The 9662-nt window shown below is 41.3% G+C and overlaps 1 protein-coding gene across 1 annotated transcript in view; it reads right to left on the bottom strand.

Annotated features, from left to right (window-relative positions):
- The window catches only part of LIMCH1 (LIM and calponin homology domains 1), a 143057-nt gene that overhangs the window by 65684 nt on the left and 67711 nt on the right, over positions 1–9662 (bottom strand). Inside the window, exon 9 of the mRNA XM_042781817.1 lies at positions 2946–3036. Coding sequence (XP_042637751.1) covers positions 2946–3036 — 91 coding nt within the window. The remainder of the gene's footprint in view (positions 1–2945; positions 3037–9662) is intronic.

Below are 9662 nucleotides of genomic sequence, written 5' to 3'. Positions count from 1 at the left end.
TTTTCTTTATATTGAGACATAATCCATACTGCAGACTGTATTCTTCAACCTTCATCAGTAGGTGCCTTAAGTCATCCTCACTTTCAGCAAGCAAGAAAAAAATTATTCCATGCAAATGATAACCTTAGTGGGCAGTGAGTTTATCCACTGCCGTCAAGTTGGATCTGACTCATAGCAATCCCTCCTTGGGTTCCCAAGGCAGTATCGCTATGGAAGTAGATTGCCCAACCTTCCTTCCGAGGAGCAGCTGGTGGGTTTGAACCGCCAGCCTCTAGTTAGCAGTCAAATGCCTTAGGCACTACATCATCAGAGCTCCCAAGCCACGAGAGCTCCTTTATGTTAATGAGGGAGGAACAACTCAGAGAGGGTGAGAATTGTACAACTCAAAGGATGTAATCAGTGTTACTGAACTGTACATGTAGAAACTGCTGAATTGGTATATGTTTTGTTGTGTATATTCTCAACAACAACAACAACAAAATAAACAAAATTTAGATGGGGGAAAAAAAAAACCCAAATTGGATACAGAATTATGATCAGTGTAAAAGAGCTTAAGATGCTCAAAGCTCTTTTATGACATTAAATAATAATTGGCAGCATAAAAAACTTCAAATAACCTCTAAATGGCACGTCAGTGTCAAAAACCGTAGTTCCTAATAAAAGTCACAGTTTACATCTGAATAATAACACAGGACACAAAATGTTGGCATAAAATGTAAAGTGACTATGACAGCTGGGGTTGGATCAAAGAACGTCTATCTATAAGTAATGTCTGTCCAAATGACGAAGGCAGCCTGACTCCTTCCTTTTTGTATTTCAATGCTTTCATTGAAAGTATTTTATGGATACTTTAAGGTTATTTTTTAACATCATATTTTCACAACTGGAAATGTGTTAAGGATTACATGATATATATTATACAAAGAAAATAATGTGTTCTCTGATAAAGAAGAATTAGGTATACTTTAGCATGGATGGTCAGGAGCTCTGGTGGCACTATGCTTAAAGCACCTGGCTCCTAACCAAAAAGTCAGTGGTTCAAACTCACCAGCCTCTCTGCAGGAGAAAGATGAGGCATTCTGCTTCCATGAAGATTTACAGCCTCAGAAACACTAAGGGGCAGTTCTATTCTGTCTGATAGGGTCACTAGGCATTGCAATTGACTCAATGGCAATGGGTTTGTTAGAATGGATGGACAAGTCACCACCTGAGGGAGTATATTAATATGCAGAGGGACCATCCAGCTTGGAAAGGCATAGGGTAACTTTTTTTTTTTTTGTAATGACATTTAATTTATTTAAAAATATCATTTTAAAAGAATTTCATATTAGAAGAGGATGGGAGAATTTTATGTTTATCAAAAAGAGAAATGGGTTACAAATATGGAGAAATGCTACTTTAAGGAACACTGGGTCCCATTATAAGAATCCCTGGTCATGCAGTGATTAAGCACTTGGCTGCTAACCAAAAGGTTGGCAGTTTGAGCCCACCAGTCAATCCATGCAAGAAAGATATGGCAGTCTATAGATTCCTTCCAAATCCATTGATACTAAATTGATTCTGACTCTTAGCAACCCTATTCACAGCAACCATATAGTATGGAGTAGAACTGCCCTGTAGGGTTTCCAGAGTTGTAATCTTTCCGGAAGCAGACTGCTTAAGCCAAGTGCTTAACCACTGTGCCATCAGATCTTCTTCTATAAAGGTTTTGTTAGTTGTAAGGTGCTGTTCAGTCCAACCCATAATGACCTTATGTACAGCAGAAGAAAACACTGCCACGTCCTGCACAAGCCTCACAATCGTCACTATGTTTGAACCCATTGTAAAGATGACAGCCTTGGAAACTCTATGGGGCAGTGTGACTCTGTCCTATAGGGTCGCTATGAGTTAGAATCAAATCTATGGCAATTGGGAACGGGGGTCACCTTATCTAAGAAATGGACACTGTATATTCATGCTCAATGCCCAGGTTTGGGCATCACTTTACTCTTTCAAAGGAGCTCTGGTGGTCTAGTGCCTAAGCCATCTGACTGCTAACCAGAAGGTTGGTGGTTCAGACCCACCAGCCACTTCTCAGAAGGAAGGTTGGGCAATCTACTTCCATAGTGATACTGCCTGGGAAACGCAAGGAGGGGGTGCTATGAGTCAGATCCAACTCGATGTCAGTGGGTTGGGTTACTCTTTCAAACTATTCATGAGGAGATCTGGTGGCATAGTGCCTAAGGCATTTGACTGCTAACCAGAAGGCTGGTGGTTCAAAACCCCCAGCCACTCTTCGAAAGGAAGGTTGGGCAATCTACTTTTGTAGAAATACCACCTCAGAAACCCAAGGAGGGGTTGTTATGAGTTGGATTTGACTCGATGGCAGTGAGTTTGTTTTTCTTTTTTTAATGATTGCAGTGCCCACTTTCATGATCTACCTTAATTTATGTATTATGGTTTTGGTATTGCTCTTACTGTAGGTTGGAATATGACCCTCAATTTTCAGCATTATTTATATGGTAAAATACCATCTTACTTAAGATGATGAAGATATACTTTCAAAAACAAAACAGGACAGCAAAACAGCATGGGTTTAAGAGAATGAGAGTTAATGAGGAAGAAATACTGAGTTTCTGTTTGAGATGATTTAAAACATTTGGAAATGGATAGTGGTGATGGCACAACATGATAAATTTAATAAATGTCACTGAACTGGATAATTAATAGGGTTAAGATGGCAAGCTTTTTGTTATTTTATTCACTACAGTAGATTAAAAACATAACAGAAAAGCATGGGCTCCTATCTACAGCAAGATTAACCATATGGTCAGAATTTCACCAGGCAGCCTCTAGGTGGCAGTACAACCATACCAATCGTAGAGACTATTTTGTGTCTCAGGAAGGCACATTTTTGTTAAAAGTTTTGGAGATATATCCTAAAAGCAGTCTGTCATGAAACAAACCTGATGAGGCAAATTCTGTATTCCCTTTTCCTGGCTTTCCACCATTATTCTCATCCTCCTGACTGACTGGTTGAGATTCCTCAGTGGTTGCCTGAAAAAGAGAATTTTCTCCCTTAAATAAATTGTCCCTCTCAAAAAAGTTTTTAAAAGGTAAAACTTTTCTATTTTGATAGAAAGTTTTAGGTCTACACAGTAGATTTCCCACATTAATTTATTCTTAAAATGTTGATGAATATATATATTTCAGTACTCTAAAATATCCCACAACTATGTATTGCTTCTTAAAATCAATATAATTTTATGGTCTTTAACTGAGACCTAAATGACTCCAGAATCCAAAATTTTCCCACTGATATTACAGTAGATGTTTGATACAAGTGAATAAATGGTTGAAAGAAAACAAGTTAATCAATATCGTGTTTTTTTTGCAGAAGTTTCCTGTTGTGAAAGGGCTAAAGTTGATCTTTGTCTTATTGTGCATAAAAATTTAAAAGGAAGGCTAAAATTGGTTTCCAAGTAAAAGTATTATTAAATACTTTATAAAATATCTCCAAGTTCCTCTAAAAACTATGTATTTATTGATTTGCATTAAAGTGTGTATTTTCCCCCAATAAATCAAAATTTGTCTTGTAAATACATCAAATGAAAACCTTTTAAAGTTAATGCATTGGTTGAAATTGTCATTAAATTCTTAAAAAAACAGAGAAACTTTAAGCAATATATTTTTCAAGCTTCTGAAAGATTTCACAATGGCATCCAGATGCAAAAATGTCATTTTTCCCCTGGAGCATGGGGTCATTTTGAAGTCCTCTAGGTAGATAGGCATTTTCTAGTGATAGACAAGTGTGTATCAATTCAAGAAGAATACAATATTAAATTAAAATGCACTTTTAAAACCTTAGGCAGAAAATAAGCATAACATTTATATTAGTTAATTTTTTTAAAAAGTTTTTAATATATCAATAAGCCTGGGCTGAATGCCTTTTAGAGACTTAATTATAGGCAATAGCTAAGCAAACCAAAGTCTCTTTGGTTTCACATACACACACACACACACTCACACTCACATGTATCACTTTTTTTTCAATTGTGCAGTGCAATGAAGCCATACTTGGTATGGCTTTTCTAGCCATAGTCTTTGTAACTCCCACTGGATTACTGGGAGGACCATGCAAATAAGGTGTGTAGAACTCTGATGTTGGGATTGGTTAGTTTTGTCACTCTGACAGGCTTAAAATGAGCTTTCCCAGAGGCAGAAGGGGGATCTCATACCATCAAGGAAGAAGAGTTGAAGGTGAAGTAGAGTACATCCTTGGACTTGAGATCCCTGCACTGGACCTCTTTGGCAGAGATGTGTGGCAGAGAGAGATGCATGGGAGAGAGTGATGCATGGCAGAGAGAGATGCCCCAGCAGAGAGAGACACCCCAGCAGAGAAAGATGCCCTGGCAGAGAGACACCTCCACAGAGAGCAATCAAGAGGCACAACACAGAGGAGCAGGCTTACCTGGCCCACAGGGTGAGAAAACTGAGTACCCTTGGACAGGAGCCTTGCCGGTGGAGTGAGGTACATCTAGATGTGTCTATTGGTAGAGCTAAAACAGCTTTGTAACACTTGCCCAAGCAGGGCAGAGGGCAGGCCAAGGGCCAGAGAGGTGTGCCTGAGGGCACTGCAGAGGAGAGGCTGTCCTGATCGAAGAACTGTATCCTGAGTAGGTTTCTGAACCTGAATTGTAGCCTATTACTTCCCTAATAAACCTCATGTTCACGAGTATTGTCTGTGAGTTCTGTGAGGCCACTGCAATGAATTATCAAACCCAGGAGAGAAGTAGTGAGTGCTGTAGGAGGGACAGTTGGTGTCAGAATTGGTACAAGGCTGGAGGGTGGCAGTATTTCTGGCCTCATAAGAATAAGCCTCGCACTGCTGATGATGTTTCTGTCTTCCTCTTGTGAGGTTAAGGGAGGTCAGAAGATGCCACCTTCATGTCCTTTTTGCAATTGTTAGATGAACAATGGACATGTAGGAGCATTTGAAGATCAACCAGTTTAACATTACAAAATAGTATGATGGGTTTTATAATTTAAAGTGCTTCCCCTTCCCCATCTAGAAATGTTAACACATGATAGTATTTTTACTTTATGACCCTAATATATAAAATGCTGGCAGAAATACTGATTTTTAGTCCCCCCCCCCCCAAATGCAATTATAGGAACTATCTAAGGTTGGAAAACAACTTTGGAGTTAAATATTGATGAATGGTGCTCTTGAGAAGACCGGTGTTTCCAATTACTAGGAATAAAATAACTACAGAAACAGGGCCGAAGAACCCCTCTTGTCCAGAATTGAACAAAAGAAATAAACTTATTTTATTAAATCTGAGATGCTACCAATTTAAGTTGTATTATTTTATATACTACTAAGAAAGATACCATTGGCCATAAGGCATATCCTGATTTAGAGATGTTAAAACGTGAAAAACATGACATTAGAAATCAATTAAATGAGGTAATTCATGAGAACCTTTAGAAATAATATATAATGTAAAGGAGACATGATCCACAAGCATTCTTGTAATCCACTAGTTCATTAAGGAGTATTTTACTAGCATACCATGTTCTAGTAATACATTACCCATGCATGCCTAATGGCCAACTAACTTCCAGTCTCAAAACTTCTCACATTTCTGAATATATTTCTCTGTGGCTTGAACACTAAGCACAAGGATGACCATTTATCTTACCTTGAAATGATGCCTTAAAGGATGCTGGTATTGGATATGGTCAAATGATAATAACAACAGCAACTGAGTGGTAACCACCACCAATATTTACTGAATTACACAGGTTATCTCATTTAATCTGAAGAGCTGGTTTACAAGATGGGTACCAATATTACTTCCCTTATACAAGTGATCTGGGTCTCTGGGTGGTACAAATAGTTAATGCATTTTGGGTTAACTGAAAAGTTAGAAGTTCGAGTGTACCAGAGGGGCCCCAGAAGAAAGGCCTTCAAAAAAATCAGCCATTGAAAACCCTGTGGAGCACAGTTCTACTCTTACATACGTGAGGTCACTATGAGTCAAAATCTTACACAGGTGAGGAAACTGAGGCCTGAGAGGTTTCGTGACCTGCCCAGGCCTAATCTGCTAGTAAACAGGAGAGATATGAACCCTGCCCCATACTGGTAGTCTGAATGTTCCATCATCAGACCTTACAGTCACACCCACTTTAGATGTCTCTAGGCATCTAAAGGTCTCCATGGTAAGAACCCACCTAGGACCTTAAAGTCTCAAGATTATCGCTGTGCAGTACAGTGAATTATTTCATATGGCCCTTTTAGCCATGCCTGGTCTCGTAACTCCCACATAGCAATTTGGTGGGATTATGTAAATAAGGTGCTTGTGGCTCAACAAGGGGATTGGACAACTTGCTGACAATGAATATGAGGCGCATGGTATCTTGGTGGGGATCCAAACCAAAACCAAACTCACTGCTGTTGAGTCAGTTTGAACTCATAGCAAGCCCTCTTTGGGTTTCCAAGGTGGTATTGCTATGGAAGTGGATTGCCCAGTCTTCCTTCTGATGAGTGGCTGGTGGGTTTGAACCACCAGCCTTCTGGGGCTATTGTTGTTGTTATGTGCTGTTGAGTCAAACCCGATTCAGCAACCCCTCCTTGGGTTTCCAAGGCGTTATCACTATGGAAGTAGATTGCCCAACCTTCCTTCTGAGGACTGGCTGGTGGGTTTGAACTACCAGCCTTCTGGTTAGCAGTCAAATGCCTTAGGCCCTATGCTACCAGAGCTCCCTTCTGGGGCCAGGACCATGTAAAGAAGGTATATGGAATCCTAATAAGGGGATTGGTCAGTTTTGCAATCTCACTAGGCTTAAAATGAGGTATCCCAGAGGTAGAAAGGTGGATCTCACTGCCACCAAGAAAGAAGAGCCAGGAGTGGAACTTGTCCTGTGGATGTGGGTTCCCTATGATGAGATGCTCCTAGACCCAGGAGACAGGAAGAGCTCTTATACCAGAGATGGTGTGAGACAGTGAGAAGGAACAGCACAGAAATGGCAGTAACAGAACCAGGAGACTGCCGTGAGACAGTGTGGTGGGCTTCCTGGCTCACAGAGCAACACAGCTACAGTAGGTGTGCTGACCCACAAAGCAAGAGAGCTGAGTACTTTTGGGCAGGAGGCTTTCTGCTTGAGTGAGGTGCCTCCAGGAACTCGATGGAGCTAGGCTTGTTGACCCTAGGAGTGAGAAAGCTGAGGGCCTTAGGGCCAGTGCTTACTGGAGGAGTGGGGTGCCCCTGGGCACTTACTGGTGGAACTAGGGAGCTTTTGAACACTTGGCAGAGCACAGAAGAGGCCTGATGGCACAAGAGGCCCAAGAGGCTGAGAAGAGGCAGGTCCTGACTGAAGAACTGTATCCTGAGTCATTCCTCATCCTGAATTGTAACCTGTTACTTCCCTAATAAGGGAGCTCTGGTGGCGTAATGCCTAAGGCATTTGACTGCTAACCAGAAGGCTGGTGGTTTGAACCCACTAGCTACACCTCGGAAGGAAAGCTGGGCAATCTACTTCCATAGTGATATCATCTCAGAAACCGAAGGAGGGGTTGCTATGACTCAGGTCCGACTCGACGGCAGTGTGTTTAGTTTTGGTTTGGTACTTCTGTAATAAGCTCCGTAATTGTGAGTATTGTCTGTGAGTTTTGTGTGACCACTGCAATGAATTATCAAACCCAGCAGAGAAGTAGGGAGCGCTGTGGGAGGGGCAGCTGGTGTCGGAATTGGTAGAAAGGGTGGAGGATGGAGGTACGTCTGACTTTCACTTCATAGGAATCAGCCTTGGGCTGATGCTGCTGGTGATTCACTTCTCTTTCCCTTGTGATGTTATATAAGGAGGTTGGACAATGCCAAGTCATCATTTTTGCATACTGATATGAATTAGACTGCCTTTTTCATTCCTTGTCCCTCTTGTACCTTTGATCCATTTATTCCAGAAAAGATGGGAACACCTTGGAGTCTTTTAGCAAAGGAAGCAGCTTAGCTAAGTCTCCACTCTCCACTTGCCAAGGTGGCTCAGCACCAGATTACCCATAGCCATGAACCCATTTAAAGGTTTTAGGTTTTCTATCTCATGCCTTGGGGGCCTCAGTCCAGCTTGTGGCATGGAGCTGACATGTAATCTGTGTTAGGTAAGCATATGTTATATGCATTCTTTATGGAATGCATGCTCTCAATCTAAGTTGAAAGCATACTAGTCATCAAAATGAAGCTATTACTAGCAAAGTATTCAGGATAAATGAAGTAAAAAGAGCTATAACAATATAAATAACATGAGCCCATTAAAAAATGTTTTATATGCACTGAGAAAAAGAGGAGGATAGACATTTAAACAACTCTTAACCATGTTAATTTCTGAGTGGTTGAAGTACTAGGCAGTTTATATTTTCTCTAGTTTTCCATATACTGCAATGTAGGTATGTGTTTTAAAGACTATGCATAAGCAGGAAAAAGTCTTCAAATCCAGTTTAACTTATATTTGCATACTATGTACTGAAGGCTTGTTACTGCTGTACTAACATCTTTACTTAAGGGGAAATGAGATAAAAGTTGGTAATTTTAAGACCAGTCCTGATAGACTCAGGTTTGCCTCAAACCAGCACGCCTTACTGGAAAATGTGCTTTCTGACGCATGCTTTTCTTTGGTTACAGTGAAAGAGAGACGAGGCTTTCACTTCTCCAACTGGTAACACTTTCTCAAGAATGAAAACAAGTAAATAAAAACAGAGCCCTGGATGCGAATGAATGAAAGCACAGAGAGAGTATGCACGACCAAGCCAGGCGTTGGCAACCCCTTGACAGAGAACAAGATCCAAACTGGCCTGGGTGCCAGGCTCAGCCTTCAGGCTGTGGTGGAGGTGGCAGTTTCTTGGCTCAACAGGAACACAGTCTTGCCACAAAACCTACCTGGTATTTGGCTGCCTGTGTGAACTAGAATCTTGTGAGTGGATTGGCCCAGAGAGCAACAGTGGAAGATGGACTAGACATATGAAGTAGGAAGGTAGCACCATCCAGTGACCTGAGGTGGGGTGGTGGGGGTCCCATTTCTAGCACAGAGGAGATGAGATGGGGGAGCTTAGGTGGATCATCTAACCTCTATGGGTTAGGAAGAAGTGATGCCCAAGGCCCTTTCTAAGGGCCCATTCTACGACTGCGTGATTTCCTGGCTCTAGTGCTGATGAATTCTCTGGAAACAAGACTGAAAACTCAGTGTCTTTGTGCCCTGACACCATGAGACAGACCAGAGATGCCACACATGTTACTCCTTTCACTTTCATACCTCTTCCTATTGTCATTGGAAGAAAGAGACCTGTACCCTGACTCAGGCTCTCCAAGCCTTAAAATTTTCAAACCAACAACATGAGGCTCTTATCCAGTAAGATGGGCCAGTGTGATGTTTTTATTTCCCCTCCTGTTTGCTTTCTTGAAGGCTCTCTAGTGACACAGTAGTTAAGACACTTGGTTGCTAACCAAAAGATCAGCAGTTTGAATGCACCAGCTGCTCTATGGTAAAAAGACAAGGCAGTATGCAACTATAAAGATTTACAGCCTTGGAAACGCTATGGGGCAGTTTTACTCTGTCCTGTAGCATAGTGGCTAAAGCACTTGACTGCTAACCAGAAGGCTGGCAGTTCAAACCCACCAGCCACTCCT

The sequence above is a fragment of the Orycteropus afer genome, unplaced genomic scaffold, assembly GCF_000298275.1.
Source record: "Orycteropus afer afer isolate SDZICR_OR568_19922 unplaced genomic scaffold, OryAfe1.0 scaffold00176, whole genome shotgun sequence".
Lineage (NCBI taxonomy): Eukaryota > Metazoa > Chordata > Mammalia > Tubulidentata > Orycteropodidae > Orycteropus > Orycteropus afer.
Note: the sequence above shows the minus strand (reverse complement) of the source record. Positions and strands in the feature narration are given on the sequence as shown.